The following is a 23,682-nucleotide window of genomic DNA, read 5'->3' as shown; positions in this document are numbered from 1 at the left end:
GAAAATCTTGTGCTTACTATATCTCAACTCATGTAAAACCTCTTGCAAAATCACCACACCTTCTAAGATGTTCCTTCCTGGTATAAATGCTGTTTGGAAAGGACTAATCACTTTGTCAATTACAACAATCAACCTTAGGGTCAGAGTCTTCGACTAATGAGGGCATGATGCTTTTGCAGGAGTGATTTTCTGCTGCATCTTGGGACGGGGTGACACTGGTGTCAGGTTAGTTCCCCCCACTGTTGTTTTTTCCTAATTTGGCTGTCGTTTTTGTTGTCAGTCATGTTCTAAAAAAAATTGAATGCATGCATGCCTGGATGAGTAGGTGCTGCCTGGATGATTAGGTGCTGCTGTCTAATTAGATGTTTTCTCCACTTTTTTAGACTTTTAATACTTCTTGATGCTACTATGTGAGTTGTTGTTGATTTTGTACAGAGAACTTTGTGGTATGGATGAGATTTTAATACTTCTTGATAGCAGTGATAGTTGAAGTTTATTTTCTATGATGTGCTTGAGTTTATTACATATGACACTTGTGACTTGCTGTGCTTGAGTATTGGCCTTGTGCCTTTTATTTTATATATATGTAATAATATAATTTCATATATGTAACACTAGATGGCTTCTTGGGAAGAGCTTGCTAGAAATTTTTTGTTGGAAGAGGAAGAAGAAGATGAGGAGCTATTCTTTATTCTTCTCCCTGCTGTAATGCCCTTTCTCGACGAAGAGAAAACACCTAAGCATACCTCTTCTCTTCCTGGTGCTAAAAAGGTTAAAGAGATTCTCGAAGGACACGAGAATTGGTGCAAGGAAGAATTTAGGATGGAGGCTGAAATATTTAGAGCTATAGCAAACTTTCTCAGGGCCGAGAACTTGCTGCGTGACACACGTGGTATGAAGATTGAGGAGCAACTTGGTCTTTTTATGTTCATGCTCTCTCATAATGCAAGCATAGAGAGGCTAAAGAAGGAGTTTCAACATAGTGGTGAGACAGTGCATAGGAAAATATATGATGTCTTCAATATCATTCCAACATTAACCCAAAAATTCATCAGACTTCTAAATCCAAGCCACACACACATGAAGATTACATGTGACCCTAGATTTATGCCATTCTTTCAGGTCGGTTAATACATACAGTACACTTTCCTTAATACCATTCCTAAATACAATCCAAATTTTTAGTAAATTTTCTTACCTGCAGAACTGCATCGGCGCTATCGATGGTACACATGTCCCAATCACAATTAGACAAGACAAGGCCAGTCCCTATAGAAATAGGAAGGGGACACTATCGCAGAATGTTATGTTTGCCTGTGACTTCGACTTGAAGTTCACTTTCATCTCATCTGGTTGGGAAGGATCCTCATCTGATGCAGGAGTGTTGCGGTCTGCTCTTGGCAAGGGATTTACTGTGCCAGCAGGCAAATTCTATCTTGTAGACGGTGGATATGCAAACACACCATCATTCCTTGCTCCCTACCGAGGAGTTAAGTATCATCTCAGTGAGTTCAGGAGACGTGGCCAGAGGGGAAATGCATATGCCAACTACAAGGAATTGTTCAATCATCGGCATGCGATTCTTCGAAATCACATTGAGAGGGCCTTTGGGGTTCTCAAAAAGCGGTTTCTAATTCTGAAAGTGGGGACACATTACCCAATTGAAACTCAAGTTATGATTCCAGCAGCTGCTGCTGTGTTTCACAACATCATTAGAGGGTTGAATGGGAGTGAAGAGTGGCTAGACATCCTACCTGATAATATCAACCCATCAAATTATGTCGACATGCCAGAGGGAGACACTAACTACCCAAGTGAGATGGAATCAAACCATGGAAATACCCTACGAGACCAGATAGCCCATCAGATGTGGGCTACCTACAATGTGTAGGAAGTAGTGTTTGGAATGTAATTTATGAGTTATGAGTTATGTATTTCTGTAATACATTATGTGATGCAACATTCTGTAATAAATTCTCCAATATATTCTATAATATGTTATGAGTTATGTATTTCTGTGTGATGCAATATTCTGTAATAAATTCTCCAATACATTCTATAATATTTTATGAGTTATGTATTTCTGTAATTATTTCTTGTAGCAATGTCGAAGGCAAGGGCTACATGGAACTCTAGATATGAGAAAGGGCTTGTTGACATTATGAGGGACCATGTGAACATCCCCTTGTTCAGGGGTCAGAATGGATGGAGTGGAGAGGGTTGGAGAAGTATCTCAGAGAAGTTTACCCAAATGTATCATTTAGCATGCTTCACAAAGCAGCAGCTACAAGAGAAGGAAAAGGAGCTAAAGGGCAGCTGGAAGGCGATACATGTAGCGTTAAAGGATAGTGGTGTTGGTTGGAATGACTCATTGGCCATGGTAATTGCGGAACCGGAAAAATGGAAGAAACTGATCAATGTAAGATTTTTTCACTGAACCAAAAAATTGTTGCCATATTCTGGTTGCAAGTACTAACTATGCTATTGTCTTGGTATTAAATAGGATAATGGAAAAATGGCTAGGTTCCAGAAGAAGCTTGCTAGAAATTTCTCTGAGACAACAGCATAGTTAGTACTTGCAACCAGAATATGGCAACAATTTTTTGGTTCAGTGAAAAAATCTTACATTGATCAGTTTCTTCCATTTTTCCGGTTCCGCAATTACCATGGCCAATGAGTCATTCCAACCAACACCACTATCCTTTAACGCTACATGTATCGCCTTCCAGCTGCCCTTTAGCTCCTTTTCCTTCTCTTGTAGCTGTTGCTTTGTGAAGCATGCTAAAGGATACATTTGGGTAAACTTCTCTGAGATACTTCTCCAACCCTCTCCACTCCATCCATTCTGACCCCTGAACAAGGGGATGTTCACATGGTCCCTCATAATGTCAACAAGCCCTTTCTCATATCTAGAGTTCCATGTAGCCCTTGCCTTCGACATTGCTACAAGAAATAATTACAGAAATACATAACTCATAAAATATTATAGAATGTACTGGAGAATTTATTACAGAATATTGCATCACACAGAAATACATAACTCATAACATATTATAGAATATATTAGAGAATTTATTATAGAATGTTGCATCACATAATGTATTACAGAAATACTTAACTCATAACTCATAAATTACATTCCAAACACTACTTCCTACACATTGTAGCCAGCCCACATTTGATGGGCTATCTGGTCTCGTAGGGTATTTCCATGGTTTGATTCCATCTCACTTGGGTAGTTAGTGTCTCCCTCTGGCATGTCGACATAATTTGATGGGTTGATATTATCAGGTAGGATGTCTAGCCACTCTTCACTCCCATTCAACCCTCTAATGATGTTGTGAAACACAGCAGCATCTGCTGGAATCATAACTTGAGTTTCAATTGGGTAATGTGTCCCCACTTTCAGAATTGGAAACCGCTTTTTGAGAACCCCAAAGGCCCTCTCAATGTGATTTCGAAGAATCGCATGCCGATGATTGAACAATTCCTTGTAGTTGGCATATGCATTTCCCCTCTGGCCACGTCTCCTGAACTCACTGAGATGATACTTAACTCCTCGGTAGGGAGCAAGGAATGATGGTGTGTTTGCATATCCACCGTCTACAAGATAGAATTTGCCTGCTGGCACAGTAAATCCCTTGCCAAGAGCAGACCGCAACACTCCTGCATCAGATGAGGATCCTTCCCAACCAGATGAGATGAAAGTGAACTTCAAGTCGAAGTCACAGGCAAACATAACATTCTGCGATAGTGTCCCCTTCCTATTTCTATAGGGACTGGCCTTGTCTTGTCTAATTGTGATTGGGACATGTGTACCATCGATAGCGCCGATGCAGTTCTGCAGGTAAGAAAATTTACTAAAAATTTGGATTGTATTTAGGAATGGTATTAAGGAAAGTGTACTGTATGTATTAACCGACCTGAAAGAATGGCATAAATCTAGGGTCACATGTAATCTTCATGTGTGTGTGGCTTGGATTTAGAAGTCTGATGAATTTTTGGGTTAATGTTGGAATGATATTGAAGACATCATATATTTTCCTATGCACTGTCTCACCACTATGTTGAAACTCCTTCTTTAGCCTCTCTGTGCTTGCATTATGAGAGAGCATGAACATAAAAAGACCAAGTTGCTCCTCAATCTTCATACCACGTGTGTCACGCAGCAAGTTCTCGGCCCTGAGAAAGTTTGCTATAGCTCTAAATATTTCAGCCTCCATCCTAAATTCTTCCTTGCACCAATTCTCGTGTCCTTCGAGAATCTCTTTAACCTTTTTAGCACCAGGAAGAGAAGAGGTATGCTTAGGTGTTTTCTCTTCGTCGAGAAAGGGCATTACAGCAGGGAGAAGAATAAAGAATAGCTCCTCATCTTCTTCTTCCTCTTCCAACAAAAAATTTCTAGCAAGCTCTTCCCAAGAAGCCATCTAGTGTTACATATATGAAATTATATTATTACATATATATAAAATAAAAGGCACAAGGCCAATACTCAAGCACAGCAAGTCACAAGTGTCATATGTAATAAACTCAAGCACATCACAGAAAATAAACTTCAACTATCACTGCTATCAAGAAGTATTAAAATCTCATCCATACCACAAAGTTCTCTGTACAAAATCAACAACAACTCACATAGTAGCATCAAGAAGTATTAAAAGTCTAAAAAAGTGGAGAAAACATCTAATCAGACAGCAGCACCTAATCATCCAGGCAGCACCTACTCATCCAGGCATGCATGCATTCAATTTTTTTAGAACATGACTGACAACAAAAACGACAGCCAAATTAGGAAAAGACAACAGTGGGGGGAACTAACCTGACACCAGTGTCACCCCGTCCCAAGATGCAGCAGAAAATCACTCCTGCAAAAGCATCATGCCCTCATTAGTCGAAGACTCTGACCCTAAGGTTGATTGTTGTAATTGACAAAGTGATTAGTCCTTTCCAAACAGCATTTATACCAGGAAGGAACATCTTAGAAGGTGTGGTGATTTTGCAAGAGGTTTTACATGAGTTGAGATATAGTAAGCACAAGATTTTCAATTTAACTTAGGGATAAAATTATAGCAACCAGTAAGATATAGTAAGCACAAGATTTTCAATTTAACTTAGGGATAACTTAGGCAGCAGGACTCCACCGGACTTTGCACATTGATGTTGTGGACACCGAATCGGATCGGATGACTATAAACTCCAGTTGATCAAGCTAGTAAAGCGCTGCATCGTCATAGCGGTTCTCTCAAGGTAGGAGTAATTTGCATATGCTTTGCCATGAATTTACGGAAGGGGCAGAAGAGCCCGTCTATTGATCTGGTGGGCTGTCTATACTGCTGCTGGTGGGCTGGCCCAGACTAACAAATTGTTCTGAAATTGAATAGTACTCTGGACTATATAACTATATAAGCCGTCATGGCTCAAGCCTGTCTCCAGGGGGGTGGGGGGTGGGGGGACATCATCTGAACCAAGAAAAGGAACCAAAAAACAAGTAAATGTAACCGATGTAATTGGAAATTTGGGAACATGGGTATATGAATCTTACAAGTATCGCCATAAATCCCCAATGATCCTTATAATAAAATTTAGCATTCCAGAAAAAGGGCCAGAAGACAGCACCTTGATGAGTGCCAATCAAGCGAAATGGTATTACACAAATTTACTTATGCCAATATATAAATTAAATTATGTTTTTATTTATTAGTGCAGATTGCAGAAATTGTTTGTCAGGTTACTAACCTACTACTGAATGTTACTGGCTACCAGGTTTGTATTTTGCGCAAGGTATTATACACAAATAAAATGCAACCAGGCTCTAGGCAGACCTCCATTAGACAAGTTGGCAGGCAATCAGGCATAGGCATGTTTGCTCACGGACACAAATAAACTTCAAAAGTCTTACACCAAGGATCCTCTCTACTCAGAAGGGCAAATGACATGGCTCGCACAAGCACCAGATGCAATCGATAGAAGAGCTCACGTTAATAGCTATACTATTTGGTTTTCTTAAACATACATTACATCCATTTGTCAAAGTTTCATATGTACAAATTTAAGAGCTTAAGGCAGTTCACATGGGCACCTAAGTGCCTCCATTGCATGTCAAGTTCCAGATTATGGCATAGAGGGGAACCAAAAACAAAATACAACACAGGTGCCAGGAGTAGCGACGTCTTTTGGACGATGATCTTACACCATCAGACAGATGTTGTCACCTTGATCCTAATCTTTTCAGAATTGCGTCACATCCAGATTTAGAGGTGGCCAAGGCTTGTGTGAATGGTCAGTGGCATATAGAGTTCAGGTGACAGCTGAATGACATCTTGGTTGAGGAATGAGTTCCCTTCTAGATCTCTTGAATGATATTCAACTGTATGAAGGCAAAGATGAGGTTTTCTGGTGCCTGGAAAGAACCAAGAAATATACTTCTAGATCGTTGTATAGATTAATGACATATGGAGGCGTTGTGGACCGTTGTATGATGACAGTATGGCAATGCAATATTCCTTTGAAGGTGAAGATCTTTCTGTGGATGGCAGTACATGACCGTATACAATGTGGAGTTCAACTGAAGAAGAAAAAGTGGACAAGGCCCGAAGAATGTTTCATGTGCGGCAAATTGGAAACTTTAAGCTACATGAAGCAATTGAGTTCTATTTTCACATCTATTTTCACATCACAAACAAGAAACCATAGAATCACAAACAAGAAACCATAGATCTACAAGAAGGGGTGTGAGATGCGGATAGAAGACTAACTTGTAGAGGCAGAGGTTGTGTCGTGTTGCTGGCGACGTCGGTGTTGCTCGCGGACGACACAATGGCTCACCAGATCTTGCGACGAGGCCGGTCAGTCACGGAGTAGTTGTGGAGCCGTCGTGGTCGGGTCGGCGGGCGGCGGATGAAGAGCTGTGCGAGCGGTCGCGATTCGCGAGCGGATGCATAGGGCGGAGTGGGGAGGAAGATGCGGCCATCCACAGTCCCAAGATCCACAGGAAACGTGTGAGGATAGGATCAGGAACCCTAGATGCGGTGCAGGGAGATGCAAGTGGAAGCGAGCTCACCTGCGGAGACGTAGATGCTGGTGCCGCAAGGTGATGGCGACGGAGGAGAAGTCGAGGCCGGAGGAGCCGAGGCGACGAGGCGACGACGGAGGAGCCGAGGCGACGACGGAGAGTCGAGTCGAGGCGGGTGCATTCCAGATCGAGATCGCCTTCCTTCGTTCGGAGGGAAGACAAATCCGAGAAGAACTGGAGTGGATCTTGGAGCTGGGACCTTTCAGCAGCTGCGGCGGTCACGTTTCTCCAGCGAGGGGACGAAGCCGATGTGGAGGCGGGGACGACGACGGTTCGGAAGGGGACGGTGGGTGGGACGGTGACGGGGATGGCAAGAGGAGAGTCCAGGCGAGGGCGGAGGGGCGGCAACGGATGAGAGTCGGGGCGAGGGCGGAGGGGCGGCGACGGAGGAGAAGTGAGTCGAGGCGAGTCGCGACTCGCGAGAAGTCGAGAGGAGAGGCGAATCGCGTCGGGGAATGCCGCCCGGTGTGACGAGGCCGGACAGGTTTCCCCGTAGAAACCCGGGTCTTGCGGGGCGGAGACCCCAACGTCACGTGCTTCCAAATAGGTCGGAGTGGCGGCGCGTGGAAATTATCCGCGGGGGCTTCCTCCACGGGGAAACGACTGGGATCCCCTGCTGCCAAAGTAGGCCTAATAGAGGGTGTGGTCGGAGAAATCAAATCATTCTAATAAGATGATGCATTAAATTTGGTGAAATGACTTTATTCCTTAGTAAGTTTATGAGAAATGAGGTGATGGTACACCAATCCATTTCATTCCTTAAACCAAACAAAATAAGAAAAGAAAATAGACTACCATTCCTCAAAGCGAACACCCTATAGACCTTTCCTCTGGACTCGATTCATCCACTTTTCCTTTGGTTTTACTCCATCCCAAACAGGCCCTAGATGGACGTGTAGCCACAGGAAACGTGACAGCTAGAGTAAAAAAAAGCAAACGTCGAGACCATTCAACAAAGCGAGCGATTGGAGCACCGTTTTAACGTAACAGGTTATACAACCCAGACTCCTTAGTTGCAGACTGGCTAGCTGGAGGCGAAATTGTGAACCAACAAACAAAACTGCAGCAGCCTCTATTACTCTTGCATGGTAAATAAAAATGACTGGGAACTGCATCCCGAAATGGAACATCCCGAAAATTAAACATGACCTCACATTGAGTTGAGTTTGCTGCTCTCTACTACGATTATATAGAGAAAAACCTCACGGTATCCTCAGCTCAGATTTTGTCTTCCTGAGGAAGTAATTCTTTTTCACCAGTCAAAAATTTGCATGGTATTATTTCCAGATAAGCACAAAACAGTCTGGCAGGGGAGCGCTTGTGCATGAATTTATATGTCAAGCAGCAACCTCCTGGGGTCCTCGACCACATCCTTGATGCGCCGCAGGAAGAAGACAGCCTCTCTGCCGTCGATCAGCCTGTGGTCGTATGTCAGCGCGAGGTACATCATTGGCCTCGCGAGGATGTCACCATTCACAACCACAGGGCGTTGCACAATGGAATGCATCCCCAGAATTGCCGACTGCAATTCACATAGATCACATTTCAGATCAATAAACATCTGCATGTTACAAAATGTGTCACTACTGATAAATGTGCAGCAGTTACCTGTGGGGGGTTGATGATAGGTGTGCTGATGAGGCTTCCATAGACACCACCATTAGAGATGGTAAATGTTCCTCCTGCCATGTCATCAATTGAGAGCGCCCCCTCAGTTGCCTTCTTTGCAAGGTTGTTTATCCCTTTCTCAATGTCAGCAAAGTTCATGGTATCAGCATCCCGGATAACAGGAACCACAAGGCCCTGAAAAAGATTCCAATTAGTTATATACATAGTAAATACTCCCTCCATCCCAAACTATAGGCCATTTTGGCTTTTTTTGGTACAAGAAAGTAGATGAGACAGCAGTCACCAGAGTAGCAAGCAAGCAATATGGTACCTTGGACGTGCCAACAGCAACACTGACGTCTACATAGTCTCTGTATATGATGTCATCACCATCAATGACAGCATTGACAATTGGCTGGTTTTGAAGTGCAGAAACAGCAGCCTGCCAAAATAAATAGAATTAGCCAGCCATATAAATGTTCGGTGCAAAAACTTTGCAACACAGACTGGCAAGTACCTTGACAAAGCAAGACATTAGGCCCAATTTGACACCATGCTTTGTGACAAATTCATCTTTATAATCAGAACGAAGCTTCATCAAATTGGTCCTGCATCATAAAATCGTAAGATAAAAAAAACACCAATACAGCCTTCAAGGAATCATAATGGCATGCCAAAAGATAATTATTGAAGTCCACATATAAAAGAACATAAATAAGTTGAGCCGCACAACGACACACCAGATATTTGCCCAATAAATGACAGGATTTTTTTGTCAGTGTTACTGAATAAAAAAAACTAAGTTCTATAAGCATTCATACATATAGAGGATAATCATATATATTTTCATCTAACATAGGTTAGCACATGTTTGTTAATTCAGGGCGATAGGTAGGGATAAGTGATCAATATATTGCCATGTAGCTCAACAGATTACATTCTTTATTGCCTGAATACAGGCCACATCTTTGAACTGCTTAAAATATGGTAAGACAGAAACAGGTGTCACCATTTTATACAGTTGCAATGATGACAGGAGCACAAATATAAACTGATCAAACAGAAATCTACTGGAAGGAATACGTGAGAACACTTACATGTCAACTTCATTAAATGTAGTCAGCATTGCAAAGGTGTTCTGAGAATCCTTAAGCCGGTTTGCAATACGCTTTCTGAGCCTTGGCATCGGCACCTGCAATATCATGGTAAAATATGTGCATGTCCTTCAACATCTGAACTCTGTAATTGGATAATATTGGCCTTACCCTCCGCTCTCGTTCTTTTGGAGGGAGCTGTGGTTCTGAAGGGGACGTTTTTGATGGTGCAGTTGGCTTTGGTGCTTGCATCTTGGGAGATTCAACTTTTGGGGCTTTTTCCTCTACCTTTGGTTTCTCTTCAACTTTAGGTGGTGATGATTCTTTTGGAGTTGCTTCCTCAGATGGAGCAACATGTGTTTCAGCAGGTTGAGCAGACTTGGATATGATTGCAACTTTAGTGCCGGGAGTAACTGTGTCACCTTCACTAGCAATGAGCTGTAAACAACAGTCAGAAATAGCAACACTTAGTATGTGAACAGCTTTTGATCCTGTTAACGAGGAGATAAGCATGGTATATGAGTGTGTATTCCTGACATCTGCAGAGTAAAGGTAAAGCATTGCCATGAAAGTAGACTGGAAGCTAGGAAGGAGTAAAACAATTCACCTTTTCAATAACACCAGCCTCAGGACTTGCAACATCTATAGTGACCTGGAACAAAAGGAAAAGTCATGCGGTTATGGCCACTAGCAAATACGAAGTTCCACTAATGTTCAAACAGAAGCCTCCAATACCTTATCAGTTTCAATCTGCGCTATGGGTTCATCGGCCTCGACTCTGTCTCCAGGTTCTGTATATAAGAAAAAGAAAATGTTATCACAGGGAAGGAGAGAGAGAGAGAGAGAGAGAGGGGGGGGGGGGGGGGGGGGGGGGTGGAAGCATACTCTTTAAGAAGTTAGCAAGAGTTCCATCAGTTACAGATTCACCCATGAAGGGCACAACAGCCTCAAACTTGTCTCCTATATAGAACGAAAAACAGAACTTTATAAACGCATAACAAGGAACACATTTGTCAAACACTATCCGCCTCAAAAGGCTATTGTGGCTCACCGTTGTCTGAAGCAAATGACCTACTCCAGACTTGGTACAGAGAGGGATTAGGTAAGTAACAACGTTTTCTACAAAATTCAATTACAATATTACAATAATGTAATACATACATGTATAAAAAGGGAGACAGACGTAAAAATATTTGGCATGAGGTTAGTAATGACATCTATATTCATCAACTAGAGCATGCTATCTGATATTTACCTTGTCAGATCTGAGCATTGGGAAGTAGCTGGAATCAAAGCTGGAGAAAAACGCATGTATTATAGTCAATAGTTGAGATCAAATACTAACAATAGGGGTAGTCAGAGTAATAACCAGAAAGTTGACTGCTGTAGCTTCTGACATGTGTAGAACTCCTTAGGAGGCCTAGTGTCTGCAAGTAAATCAGAACAGTGAGGAAGAGAATTGAAGTGGAGGATTACTGAAATTATACTATTATAGAAGCTTATACTTTGTGTATCATTTGTGCATTAGCATTGCTACAAACATGAAATGGAAATGGCGTAGAAATTCCGAGATTTCACATAACCAAGAAGACTTAGTGCACTTAATTATATAGCAAAATAACATGTGCATAAATATTTTCACTTAATTATATAGCAAAATAACATGTGCATCAATATTTTTGCTTAATTATATAGCAAAATAACATGTGCATAAGAGAAATTCATCTACCATTGGGGGAGGGGGGGGGTTGGCTTGGCCCTCTTCAGCCCAGCCCCTCCCTCCGCCCCTAGCGGTGACAGCTTCGCTGGTTCTAGTTGGCCTCCACAGGACAGCTGTTGGTCTACCATCCACTACTATTACTGTAAGAATTTTCTGAGGCGGTCAAAGTGTTAATGGAGGCGGGCAGGTGTCCGTCTCTACTTCCGCGTCATTGTAAATCCTAATTTATAGAGGCAGAAATAATACCTGCCTCTGTTAATAAATTAATTAAATAAATAATCAGCGAGCCTATCAAAGCGGCCTGCTGAGCCCATCTACACGCTGCCACCGCTGCTCGCCCAATCCGTGCGCTATCACCGCTCCTTGTCGGATCCGCACGCGTCGCAGCCCGGTCCTAGATCTCGGCCACAAGCCCAGATGCCACCCTTGATCTGTGTCGGCCGTCGCGAGCCTCATGCCACCGCCGCTGCTGGAGGGGCTCGGCCCCAGCCCCCGCGCCGCCGCTGATGGAGCGTGGTGGTCCGCGCAAGCCCTGCCGATAGAGCATGGTGGTGAGAGAGAAAGGAGGGAGGTGTGGTGTGTGTGAGGGACGGGAGTGAAGGGGCCAGCAATGGCATGTCTTATAGTTAGGGTTTGCTAAGGAAGCTAGATTGGGCCAAATGGATTTGACCCAATAAACCGCAGTGGCCATGCCAGCCAGCCCCAGCTTCCCTTCCTGGGCAAACCCAATCGTAACCCTAAAACTAACTAATACACAGGGGCTGCAGCCAAATAGAAACAAGACAAGACGGATCTGAGTTGCAGTTAAAAGCGACCAAAGAAATTTGGCAATCAGTCAAACGGAATTCAAGCAAAGCCCCAAAAGAACCACCTTTCTTAATCTAAGACAGCAGGTGGACAATTCAGGTGATTGGGTCCAACTAAATTAGCATGCGCCATTAATTCCACAGATCCGTAATTCCTGGGCCCAATACAACAGCCGTGGTGTTCAGTTCAGTTCAGTTCAGGTCGCCTATCTCGACAAACCCTAACCAGTCGAGCCCGAATAACAAGGAGGAAGAGGAGGCTGGAGGAGGAGATTCTTTACCTCGGTTGGTACGGAGCTGCTGAGGAATTGCCTTGCCAGAAGGCACCGCTGCTGCTCCAGGGGCTGCCGGAGCCGGAGCCGGAGCGAGCGGGCAGCAGACCGGATCATCGCCGCCGACGCCATAGGCTGGAGTGGGGACGAATACCATAGGATGGATGGACACACGCCTTCGACGGGAACCGCAGGTCTGGATTCATCCGCTAGTCATGCACCTCGTCGTGCCTCTGCGCCGCTCGTGCGAGCGAATTTCCAACATGACTTGCTGACGGCTGGACCATGGTATTGTGAGAGCCCACATGCAGAAAGGGAGGCTCAGGTTCTGGGCGCGTGAGCCAACAGGCCCAACACCGCGCGGCCGGGCCCCTCCCAGACCCTTCGGCTCGGCCTGAAAATCTGCCGCAGGAGCGCCATCTTTGGAACGTTCCAATTTTCGACGTGCCTGATTCACAAGAGGGCCGCCGACGTGCCTGAACATCTATCTATCGAGCGGCTAGCTACAAATATGCTTGGATGCTCCTGAGCCCCAAATAGGATCGCTGAACAGAACTGTGGGCCTGTTTAGATTCAAAAAAATTTGCGCAGTACTCGTCACATCAAATCTTGCGGCACATATATGAAGTACTAAATATAGACGAAAAAAAACTAATTGCACAGTTGGGTGAGAAATCGCGAGACGAAACTTCCGAACCTAATTAGTCTATAATTAGACACTAACTGTCAAATACAAACGAAAGTGCTACAGTAGCAAAAACCCAAATTTTTTTTTTGATCTAAACGCGCTGTGTGTCGAAGTTTTCAGTACCTGCACACCTTCCCGATTCAGCATCGAAGTAGTATTCCGTGTACCCGGTTGCTGAAACGGCAGGATGACAGTAAACACCATATGTCAGGACAGGAGCAAATATATAGGCTCCGCTTGTAGTATTTTCAGCCATTCTTTCCAGCAAAGCGAACACAGCCGGAGAACCGAGCAACAGCTTGAATGGACCACTAAGGAATAAGCATACAAATCGGACATGAAATAAACAGGAATCACCTGACAAGATAGGCCTCCACGGGAACGACATGACGCACCTGAAACGCCAGTGCCCGATAGACTTGTCCTGCAACCGGATGCAACGAGGAGCGGCACAAATCAGTGGATTTTTGTTTGTTTGTTTTTTTAACCACCAATGATTAACATCGCCACATTACAAATTACAAAGTTATAAACTTGGTTGCTGGAGATGCAGTTCGTACGTACCTCCAATTACAGGTCCTCCCATTTGGTGAGCTTCATGTTCGATTTCTCGAGCAGAGACCCAAAATTGGTGCCGCAGGCCTCTGAAGGAGCCCGCCGGATCGGCGAACTCGCAGTCCTCCTCGTAAGCTCTCAGCGTGAGATCCCCTGCGTGCGAAACGAACCAAAACGCGCACGCGTGTTCTATCCTCAGAGAACTAAGCTCTACCACGCATGGCATCAATCGTTCGTCAGTTCATCAGAGAAGATTCAGACCTATGACGGAGTAGGACCGCGCGAAGTCCGCCTTGACGGCCTCGACCACTCCCGCGCCGTCCAGGGCCGCCGCCGCGCCTCCCTCTACATCACCGGCACCGCCAGCGTCCCCCTCCGGAGACGACGACGACGACGGCGCGGGCCGGAACAGCGACGCGGGCGATGCCGAGGAGCTCGGAGCCGTACCAGGCGGCCTTGAGGACGGCGTTCTCCGAGAGGGAGAGGACGACGTTGCGGTCGTCTCGGCTCCCGCGCCACCACGGGACCCGGCGGTGGGCTTCTGCGACTGCGCGTGCACCCTCAGACGGCTGCTAGAGTCCGTCGGTGGCCGACGGAGGACGGCTGCGGAGCTCCGGCCATGACTGCCGGTGGTCAGTGTGGAGCTAGCTGGACTGGCGTGCTGCAACGCCATGCGATTTTTTCCGAGCTCGCCGGTGAGCAAAGCCACTAGTTTCTCCTCAGTTTCTCGTTGCGACCACTTGCCAGTTTGCCTTGTACAGAAAGTGTGACCATCAAACACGCGGCTACGATTAATGGGGGCAAAATTAAAGGAAAAAGTTTTTTTTTTTTTTTTTTTTTTACTGTGAACATATAATATGGTATACTTTATAGCGTCCCTCTTTAGCGTTTAGGAAAAAAAAAGTTCACATTACCTCCTCAACTTTCAAAAAAGTTTGTTTTTGCTCTCTGAACTTCAAAATCAGGCAAAACGCCTCCTTAACTTTTAAAACTATTCATCTTACCTCTTTAACCCTTTATAAACAATTTTGAAGGCGATTTTGTCTTGTCTTTTTTATTTATTTCGGCTGAGTCTTTCAAAAATCATATTAGATTAAAGAAAAATTATAAAATAAAAAATTCAATTTTATTGGACTCCACGTGTCTAGATCTACACAGTGAACATATAATATGGTATACTTTATTACAAAGTTTTTGCTGTGACTTTAAATATATGTTTTTCTGTAATTAATTGTAATAATTCATAGCTGCAGTTTATATGGTTCAATTGTGATGAAATTTTTATGGTGGACTAATTATTGTATGATTGAACTATATTAAAATTTTCATACTCATTGGATCATTAATAGCTAAGTTATAGATCTATTTATATTTAACAAGCATAAACCTAAATAGTACTCGGCGCAGACGTGGCAGTAATTTGGCAGGCAGCTTGGCGCCGTAGATCCTGGCGTTGAGCTTGGCGCCGTAATCTATGTCACCGAGGTGGTGTTTTAACCTCGCTCCCAACCTTCTTGCCCGAGCCTTCTTCCTCTTCTTTCTCCTTCCTCTCGTTTTTTTCTCTCCCCATTTCGCCCTACCTCACGAATTGGCATATTGGACCTTGAAAACTTTGATTTGATCCGTAGAACTTCGAGAGCAAGGTATCCTCGCTCCCCTCTTAGTTTTTTTATTGATTCGGTATATATTAGTCGGATTTTTTAACCTAAGAATCGTCATTACTTAGGGTTTCATGTAATTTTTAATATTTGTATTATACAACCGTAGAATGCCAAGGCGTGGAAAAGCTAGCATACCAAGGTAACCGTAGCGCATGTTGTTATGTTATGGGTTCATTGTTGTGCATCAAATGGGAAACCCTAGGTTTAGGGTTTAATGTTAATTGCTTTCGGTTCTTAGAACGAAATTGGTTGTATTATAGTTATGGTCAGATGACCGAAAATACCTTCGACCCATTGCCTCTGCCTAGCGGTGTTCCAGTGCCTATGTGCTTTTGTGGTGATCCTTGCAAGGTAGCCAAGTTCGATGAAGATGACACGTATAGGCAGAGGTATTGAATGTGTTCCAATTTTGCGTTTGAGCCTACACTTCGTCAGCGCCGCATTAACAAGATGGTGATGAATTGATGTTTATGTCATATGACATCTTGCATGATTTTTTTGTTTTATAACAATTGTATTTTTTACAGACCGCTCCACCGCTCTGTGATTTTGAGTAGTGGATCGACACTGAGATCAAACCTGAAGACAAGGAATGGATGCAAAATTGTTGCGGTGGGAGGCAGAGGAAAAGGAGATGACGGGGAAAGGACGCGGAGAGGAGGCTATAAAAAAGGAGCACAAGGAAGAGGAGGAGAGGAGGCGTGTTGCTGCGTACAGGGAGGAGATGAAGAAGAAGCTTGAGCGTGTACGCCGAGCAAAAGCAGCGATGGAGGAGAATCCCGTTGCCCTGAGAAAGGGAAAATGGTCTCGTTGCACTCAGTAGTCTCCATGACTTGCTAGTTCTATGGTTTATTCATGAACAATATTGTCTACTGTCGGCACGAACTTTTAGTATTATTGTGTTGTTTAATATGGCATAGTATTGGACTTTTTATTATGTGGTTGTTTTCATTATTTGTGGTCATAATATTCAGTATAATATTGCGGACATAGTGAATGTGATCACGTGCTGCAAACACAACCTAACGAAGTAGGGCATTATATAATTCATCACACAAAACACATGAAATGGCATGTGAGAACATGTAGCGAACTAGGGTACAGAGTTCCTTCGACTAAACCTAACATGCCTTAGGTAATTAAACCAAACAACAAACACATGGATGTGCCATGTGAATAAGATAGGGTCGTCCTAGTGGTGTGGCCACATAGCAAATTGTGTTGTACCTTCTCCACAGTAGCCTCCAATTGTTGATGGTGGTGGTGGCGGGGGTGCCGGCGGAGGCCTGAGCCCTTGCAACCATCTCACTAAATGAAGGCCTATCGTTAAATAGCACATGCACGCTTTGCATGTCAACAAACTCAACATATCCATAGCGATCGCATTCAACGGTGCCTCCATAATATATGGTCCCTAGGTTGTCCATCTAGTTCAAACACATAACGAAACACATGTCCTTTAGTCTAAATTAGACGATAGATAGTACCTAACAAGTACTTTCTAACTACAAACTAAGTAAATAAGATAATAACTATGTATATATATATACAATGTACTGACAAAATAGTTATGTCTATGTACCTATGTATCTATGTTTCTATCTATCTACATATCTAACTATATCTATGTGTCTATGTATATATGTTTCGATCTATCTACATATCTATCTCACTATATCACTAACTAAATCGACTACCTAAGTCATCACATTAATTAGTACATAACAAATAATCGAACTACTACATTACAATCAAAGCTAATTAAGCACCTACGTTGTATATTCATAATTTTTACCTGACGCGGCCGGGCGCTGTAGAGCCCGGGGACGGCGCGGTCGCTGGCGTGGGCGGGGACGAACGCCAAGGGCACGACCGGAGACAGCCGGCACGGGCATGGGGCCAACCGCCGAGGGCGTGGCTGGGGACTGCCGGTGCGGGCGCGGGGCCAGCGCGGCCGAGGGCGCGAACGCGGACGGCCGCCGAGGGCAAGGGCGTGGTCGGGGACGGCCGGCGCAGCCGCGGACGCGGGGGCGCGGGCGGGGGGCCGGCGTGGGCGGTGACGACCGGCGAGGGCGATGGCGCGAGCGCGGCGTCGCGGGTGCGCGGGCAGGGACGGTGCGGCAGCGGTGACAGGCGGTAGAGAAAAAGAAAGAAAGAAAGGGAGGGCCCATCTGTAAGAGGGGGCTTGGCGCTAGGATTGTTGGCGCCGAGCTGGCTGCCATGTCAGCATCCATGCCGTCAACGTGGCCCCGAGCTCGACGCCAGCAACGATGGCGCCGAGCAGTGTAAGCTCGACGCCAGCAACGATGACGCCGAGCTAAGGGTCTAGATTTTAAAATCGTACCTCTATGAGCATATCTGTGAAAAGTTTTAAAAAAAACTAAAAAATAAAAAATTCGGAGTCGTAAAACCGTTGGCCCAACTGGTGCGATCACGTGGGAAAGTACCTGGTACTGGAACGCAAGTTGGGCCACTTGCTTGCTTGGAGAATAGCGAGGGTCCACAAAGATTACAGATTTACAGTCCAACCGAACCGAACAAGTGGAACGCAAAGGAGAGTACTGATTCCAAGTTTTAATCTTTTCTTTTTTAAGAATGGACGAATGGCATTGGTGTTCAAAGATTCAAACCAAAGTTTCACGAACGCACATGCGCACGTATGTTCGGTTCTGGACAGAAAGCTGGCATTGTACGTATTTCCTAGTCTTGTCAATATTCTCTGTAGAGTCATGCACCCTTTTTCCATAACGCATGCAGAAATACTGCCGGTCGATTGAACTATTGTGGAAACAGGACAGACATATGGTGAGATGCTACTTGACACGCTGCCGAGCACAGCCGGAAGGGAATGCAACCTAACTTGCTCCGCCGTGTCGTGCAGTAGTAACGCGCACGGTAATGCAATCTAGCATGCGAGAGGTCTGATGAGTCTACGAAGAGCTCTACAATCAGTACACTTCTTGTTGACAGTTGACACTCGTCATGGCATACGGCTTCGAACAATAGCAACAAAACGCTGTTGCCTCTGCCTGCGCAATAAGAATATCGTGGAAGTGTCAAGGACTCATGAATTAAAGCATGTTCGAAACATGAATCGAGCGGCCGGCCGGGTGGCATCCAGGGGACCGATGCCCGACAGACCGAGACGATGTCGCTTGCGACCTGCCGGCGAGCCGCGATCCTTCAGGTCACCTCGCGCAGTCGCTGTCGGCGTCATATGAAACGGATGCGGTAAACCTAAATTGTACAGCAGGGCTCTGCCATGCATGCGAAAAAGGTGAAACGGATGCGGGACAGCACCCTTCGAGTCTGCAGTAGTAGAGAAGGAAGAAACAAACACCGGCACACCGCGAAGTCGCGAACTATGGGGCCGCTAGGTGAAAGGCTCGTGCATGCTGACACGGCGACACGCAAACCGGTTGACCCCCTGTACTATTCGTGCGACCACCGACCGTGTCCCTGCACCGCGGTACGGATGAATGGTACTTGGTACGGTCTCGTACAGCCGGCCGCTTCCGCAGTGTGCTTACGGGTCACTGCACGTACTATGGCCGTGTTTAGACTGAGGTTAGAAATTTGTATTTGGTACTGTAGCATTTTATTTGTATTTGACAATTATTGTTCAATCATAGCCTAACTAGGCTCAAAAGATTCGTCTCGTAATTTACAATCAAACTGTGTAATTAGTTATTTTTTATCTATATTTAATACTCCATGCATGTGTCTAAAAATTTGATGTGATGAAGAGAGAGTGAAAAAACTCACAATCTAAACAAGGCCTACGTGGAGAACACCGACTTCGCTGCGCGTGTATCATGTATGTCTAGATGAATCTATTGTATAGTCGTAGGTTTCACCGACGCGCGATTCTATAGAAGGCTGAACGGCACTGTTATGACTCAAATGTACACAATCTATATACCTTAATAATGACTTGGGAGAGAATCCAAGTGCATTGTTTTAGTTATTGCACCTAGTGGCACTTGGCATTCGTGTTTCGCTGCGGGATTTACTTGTTACTCTTGGTGGTTGCCGCCACCTAGTCGGCTTGAATCAGCGAAGATCGTTGAGTGAAGGTTGGTGATTGTCTCCGGCTCCGATCGTGGTGATTGTAAGGGGTCTTGTGCCTTTCCCGGCAGAGAGCCGAAAGGTAACTCTAGTGGATTGCTCGTGTCATTAAGCTATCTTACTAGTGGGTAGGTTCTTGCGGTGTTCAATTGTGTGGACGAGGTTCGTGCAACACCTCTTAGCCGCTGAACCACCAAGTGTTGGTCGACACAACGGGGACTAGCGTGCCGGCAAGCACATGAACGTCGGGAGAAAAATTGGTTGTCTCTTGCCCTTTAGTATTCTCTCAGTGTTTGATTTAGTATTCATCTTGTGATTGGTTCACTCCTCTACACGGCGGTATAATTACACTACTCACTCATTTGTATTCTTGCAAACTAGTTGTGGCAAACTCTTTAGTGTAATTAGAATTGAGAGCTTGCTTTGTTATTTTAAGTTCATCTAGTGGAGCTCTTTAGAGTAGCAAGATTGAGAGCTCTTAGTGAGTAGTAACATTGCAAGTTGTGTGCCTAGTAATCATTGCAATTAGAATTATTGGATAGGTGGCTTGCAACCTTTGTAGAGCTAGAGCAAGTTTACGTTTCGCTATTTGTCATACTAATCAAATTGCTCTAGTTGATTTGTATATTTTTAAATAGGCTATTCACCCCCCTAGCCATATTAGGACCTTTCACTACGTCGGGGACTCCTCGGTGCTCGGTCATCGCCAGCGACGTCGGGGACTCCTCGCTCCTCGGTGCTCGGACCTCGCCAGCTTCGCCGGGGACTCCTCGGTGCTCGGTCATCGCCAGCAACGCCGGGAACTCCTCGCTCCTCGGTGCTCGGTCATCGCCAGCAACGCCTAGGACTCCTCGCTCCTCGGTGCTCGGTCATCGCCAGCGACATCGGGACTCCTCGCTCCTCGGTGCTCGGACATCGCCAGCGACGTCGGGAACTCCTCGCTCCTCGGTGCTCGGACATCGTCAGTGATGCTGGAGACTCCTCGCTCCTTGATGCTCGGTCATCGCTAGCGACACCGGGGACTCCCTTGCTGCTCGGTGCTCGGTCATCACCAGCGACGTCTGGAACTCCTCGCTCCTCGGTGCTCGGACATTGCCAGCGACGCCGAGGACTCCTCACTCCTCGATGCTCGATCAACGCCAGCGACACCAGGGACTCCCTTGCAACTCGGTGCTCGGTCATCACCAGCGACGCCGGAGACTCCTCACTCCTCGGTGCTCGGACATCGCCGCCTACGTCGGGGGCTCCTCGGTGCTCGGTCATCGCCAGCGACGTTGGGGACTCCTCGGTGCTCAGATCTTGCTACATCTCGTCGGTGTGCTATCAAGCTGCTCCATGCTGTTCAGATCAGGGTGCTGATCTTGGGCAGCACGTCTGGGGTCTTGATACGCGCATGTCAGACGACGTCAACAAGGTTTCAGACTTCTTTTTCTTTGACCTTGCTACAAGATTCATTCTTCATCTTCCAGCAGGCTCAGGGACTAAGTGGGCATAGTTCACCTTGTAGTGAATGTGCTTGTTCTCATCTCGTGGCTACGCCCGGGGACTGGTTGCTTGCTCGGCTGGTCTTCTACTTTCTGACCCTGGCACCACATGACTACGTCACCTACTGTCAGGCTCGGGGACTAGCTGTAGGGGTATGGCCCCCGGTATCCATGGCAGACCACATGGGCTGCGCCCTTAGGGGCGGCCCAGCCCACAAGACGAAGCCTTGCGGGACACGACTCTAGTCGGCGCCTTCCGCAAGACATCTGGAAGATATCCCAAAGATACTACGAGATCTGTTAGGATATGTATGATCCCAAGATTTCTGTAATCAGTTATTACTTTTTGGTTATTTCGCAGATCTAACTGACTTGTAACCCTGCTCTCCAGACTATATAAGGCGGGCAGGGACCCCCTCCAAAGACATGCAATATCATACGATAGCTAATACAAACCAACAGACCACAGGAGTAGGGTATTACGTCATATTGACAGCCTGAACCTATCTAACTCGTGTGTCTCTGTTGCCATCTTGTTCTTGATCTCACGCTCCTCTACTGATCAATCTACCATTGTGAGATACCCCTCGGAGGACTGTCGATGATATTCTGTCGACATTAATTGACACAGACAGGGAAAAAGCGTAGCCGAGCTATGCCCTGTCGGCTGCAGGACACAACCCCTTACACCCACCAGTACCCAAACAATATCCCTACCCAGTCATTATTTTCTTTTCCACCATTTTATCATGAGTGATCATATTTTATCACCTACTTATGAGTAACGATAGGTTACTCACGCTACCGATATCCTGAGTATAGCAGCTACTTGACCTACACTAGTAGGACTCATGGGTGGATATATTTATGCACGTAGTTTCCACAAAATGCCTGTAACTTAAATGCACATTATATATATATATAGTGATAAAAAAATAGGGGTTATGCACTAGGGCTTGCCTTAGGTAGGCGGGGTGTCAGCAAAGTCAGCAACTGATGGCTCCGGGACTCCCTCCTGCACGACAACCTCCTCCTCGTACTCCTCGATCAGCTCCTCATACTCCTACTCGCCCGCAGTCATGAACTATATCAACTCATTATCTACATGCATGAAATGATGATGCAACGCTTAGTAATACGGCAACAACAACTCTTAAAATAAGAATACATCTACCAAGCTACTAAACTAACTCTAATGACTAATACGCAAAGTTACCTATTATTCCCACTAAACAGGTATGAAATATTTCATGTATTATCTTAGCAACTAAAGGCATCCTTATTGTTAATATCAATTTACTATGTATATGATAAAAACAAGGTACACTAGCTACCATATTTATCAACCTATTCTAAGGCTACAAAAATTACAGTGAGCACATAATAATACAATGAAACTACTGTAAAATATTTTTAGGGCTAGCACTTCTACCAATGCATCACAAAAATTCATTCTCTAAATAACCATAATAATAATAATACGTATTTTGAAATAATAAAGTAACCCTAAAGGTATCACTGAACTATACGAACTAATTGCACTAACAGATAGATCATGGATTTAGGAATCTAACAAAATTTATTTCACAATAAATAAATAAATTCAAATGAGCTCTAGAAGTGAAGAAATGATATTATTGGAGGAGGTTGATCATGCTATTGGACTTGTTGACCAGCACATGACTGTGAGTCTTTGGTCCTTAACGTGATGAAGGGGGTGCTGGTTCATTTATGCAGGTCAATGAATTAACGGAGGAGATATAAATCTTGCCAAGTGGTATGCTAATAATTAGTGAATCGCAATAGTTTGTCATTTGACTTTGTAGCTATGGAGCTCTCACGTGGAGAGAGATGATGTGCTGGAAGGGCAACTTAGACTTCATGACGCTTGTTGGACGTGATGACCGGGTGGATCCTAGTGAATGCTATTTGGGTACATTAGTGAGGGTCTAGAAATAATGGATGAGACCGCGGGTCAAGGAAATAATGGAGAAGGAGAATGAAGGAATTCTTGCAGGCTAGCTACCTCGGTCGATTACAGCTCGGGGAGAAATCGATAGACGCAGCTTTCTCGGGCAAGAACAGAGGAACTTGATTTGAGAGGAAGAAGCAAGTGAGCAGAGGAGCGGGATGGCTCGGCGTGTCCTTTTAAAGACAGGAGACGCGGGAATGGAGAAGCAAACGGTTTAGTATCGAGTCTAGGGGTCCCACTCGCGTGCTCGTGACTTAGATGAGACCACGACGAGTATGCTGGTCATTCTATAGGCCCGGCCAACCATCTGTCATAGCTCAGGGGTGGCACACAGCACCGATGACTGTGACTCTGTGAGCTGGCCAACGATTGTGTATGGCAGTGTGTGTAGAAAAGGTTGTTTGGCCGTGCATCGAACATTTATTTATTTAATCATGAATCATAGTAAGTGCGGTTGTGGTCGTCGCCCCAACCAAGCCACCGACGACGATAACGACCTTGACTTGAGGCCTGTGCAAGCTACAATGTTCTAGTCCTCACTCTACCAGTCCAGGCACACCACCGCACACGCCACGGTAGGCTCATTCCATCTGGTGGTACTTGTACTGTAGGCTGTGGTAGTCATGCTAGCCTTCCATTTGACTATGATCTGGTCACTCTAGGCCTTAGCTAGCTAGTAGTA

At 45.2% G+C, this 23,682-nt stretch overlaps 5 protein-coding genes across 7 annotated transcripts; 2 read left to right on the top strand and 3 right to left on the bottom strand.

Moving 5' to 3' along the window:
- The first annotated feature begins 213 nt into the window (after positions 1 to 213).
- On the top strand, positions 214 to 1,891 carry LOC136490934 (uncharacterized). The gene is made up of 3 exons (XM_066487137.1): positions 214 to 225; positions 619 to 1,122; positions 1,205 to 1,891. The coding sequence occupies exons 2-3, from the start codon at positions 619 to 621 to the stop codon at positions 1,889 to 1,891; spliced, it is 1,191 nt and encodes a 396-aa protein (XP_066343234.1). The 5' UTR covers positions 214 to 225.
- A 213-nt stretch (positions 1,892 to 2,104) lies between these two features.
- Positions 2,105 to 2,569, top strand: LOC136492261 (uncharacterized). The gene is made up of 2 exons (XM_066488341.1): positions 2,105 to 2,419; positions 2,504 to 2,569. Exons 1-2 carry the CDS (start codon positions 2,105 to 2,107, stop codon positions 2,567 to 2,569), a joined length of 381 nt encoding a protein of 126 aa, XP_066344438.1.
- Positions 2,570 to 2,644: 75 nt separating this feature from the next.
- LOC136494713 (uncharacterized) lies at positions 2,645 to 7,138 on the bottom strand. 2 transcript variants are annotated; one of them, XM_066490892.1, is made up of 5 exons: positions 7,061 to 7,138; positions 6,756 to 6,905; positions 4,820 to 4,865; positions 3,924 to 4,427; positions 3,155 to 3,841 (listed from the first exon to the last, which is right to left on the bottom strand). In XM_066490892.1, the coding sequence occupies exons 4-5, from the start codon at positions 4,425 to 4,427 to the stop codon at positions 3,155 to 3,157; spliced, it is 1,191 nt and encodes a 396-aa protein (XP_066346989.1). In that variant the 5' UTR covers positions 4,820 to 4,865; positions 6,756 to 6,905; positions 7,061 to 7,138. The 2 variants fall into 2 exon arrangements, 1 of the variants encoding a protein (XP_066346989.1); XR_010768664.1 differs by lacking the exons at positions 3,155 to 3,841; positions 3,924 to 4,427 and adding an exon at positions 2,645 to 2,943.
- Positions 7,139 to 7,997: 859 nt separating this feature from the next.
- On the bottom strand, positions 7,998 to 12,845 carry LOC136491313 (dihydrolipoyllysine-residue succinyltransferase component of 2-oxoglutarate dehydrogenase complex 1, mitochondrial-like). Its single transcript, XM_066487580.1, has 13 exons — positions 12,582 to 12,845; positions 11,144 to 11,201; positions 11,030 to 11,069; positions 10,826 to 10,893; positions 10,660 to 10,734; positions 10,510 to 10,565; positions 10,382 to 10,426; positions 9,946 to 10,212; positions 9,778 to 9,872; positions 9,198 to 9,288; positions 9,012 to 9,122; positions 8,681 to 8,875; positions 7,998 to 8,594 (listed from the first exon to the last, which is right to left on the bottom strand). The coding sequence occupies exons 1-13, from the start codon at positions 12,702 to 12,704 to the stop codon at positions 8,403 to 8,405; spliced, it is 1,416 nt and encodes a 471-aa protein (XP_066343677.1). The 5' UTR covers positions 12,705 to 12,845; the 3' UTR covers positions 7,998 to 8,402.
- Positions 12,846 to 12,884: 39 nt separating this feature from the next.
- On the bottom strand, positions 12,885 to 14,593 carry LOC136491314 (uncharacterized). 2 transcript variants are annotated; one of them, XM_066487582.1, is made up of 5 exons: positions 14,077 to 14,593; positions 13,825 to 13,968; positions 13,618 to 13,684; positions 13,384 to 13,434; positions 12,885 to 13,135 (listed from the first exon to the last, which is right to left on the bottom strand). In XM_066487582.1, the coding sequence occupies exons 1-4, from the start codon at positions 14,486 to 14,488 to the stop codon at positions 13,401 to 13,403; spliced, it is 657 nt and encodes a 218-aa protein (XP_066343679.1). In that variant the 5' UTR covers positions 14,489 to 14,593; the 3' UTR covers positions 12,885 to 13,135; positions 13,384 to 13,400. The 2 variants fall into 2 exon arrangements, with proteins under 2 accessions (XP_066343679.1, XP_066343680.1); XM_066487583.1 differs by having other exon boundaries at positions 12,885 to 13,020.
- Positions 14,594 to 23,682: the final 9,089 nt, after the last annotated feature.

Source organism: Miscanthus floridulus, chromosome 11 (genome assembly GCF_019320115.1).
Source record: "Miscanthus floridulus cultivar M001 chromosome 11, ASM1932011v1, whole genome shotgun sequence".
Taxonomy (NCBI): Eukaryota; Viridiplantae; Streptophyta; class Magnoliopsida; order Poales; family Poaceae; genus Miscanthus; species Miscanthus floridulus.
This window is presented reverse-complemented; position numbering and strand designations above follow the sequence as displayed.

Coding starts and splice junctions, on each gene's coding strand:
- LOC136494713 (XM_066490892.1), bottom strand. CDS start 4,427: ATGGCTTCTTGGGAAGAGCTTGCTAGAAATTTTTTGTTGGAAGAGGAA. Junction 3,842..3,923: donor GATTTATGCCATTCTTTCAG/GTCGGTTAATAC, acceptor TCTTACCTGCAG/AACTGCATCGGCGCTATCGA.
- LOC136492261 (XM_066488341.1), top strand. CDS start 2,105: ATGTCGAAGGCAAGGGCTACATGGAACTCTAGATATGAGAAAGGGCTT. Junction 2,420..2,503: donor AATGGAAGAAACTGATCAAT/GTAAGATTTTTT, acceptor GGTATTAAATAG/GATAATGGAAAAATGGCTAG.
- LOC136491314 (XM_066487582.1), bottom strand. CDS start 14,488: ATGGCGTTGCAGCACGCCAGTCCAGCTAGCTCCACACTGACCACCGGC. Junction 13,969..14,076: donor GCGGTCCTACTCCGTCATAG/GTCTGAATCTTC, acceptor TTTCGCACGCAG/GGGATCTCACGCTGAGAGCT. Junction 13,435..13,617: donor GTGGAGGCCTATCTTGTCAG/GTGATTCCTGTT, acceptor CTGCCGTTTCAG/CAACCGGGTACACGGAATAC.
- LOC136491313 (XM_066487580.1), bottom strand. CDS start 12,704: ATGGCGTCGGCGGCGATGATCCGGTCTGCTGCCCGCTCGCTCCGGCTC. Junction 10,894..11,029: donor CAATGCTCAGATCTGACAAG/GTAAATATCAGA, acceptor TGAATTTTGTAG/AAAACGTTGTTACTTACCTA. Junction 8,595..8,680: donor CTATCATCAACCCCCCACAG/GTAACTGCTGCA, acceptor TGTGAATTGCAG/TCGGCAATTCTGGGGATGCA.
- LOC136490934 (XM_066487137.1), top strand. CDS start 619: ATGGCTTCTTGGGAAGAGCTTGCTAGAAATTTTTTGTTGGAAGAGGAA. Junction 1,123..1,204: donor GATTTATGCCATTCTTTCAG/GTCGGTTAATAC, acceptor TCTTACCTGCAG/AACTGCATCGGCGCTATCGA.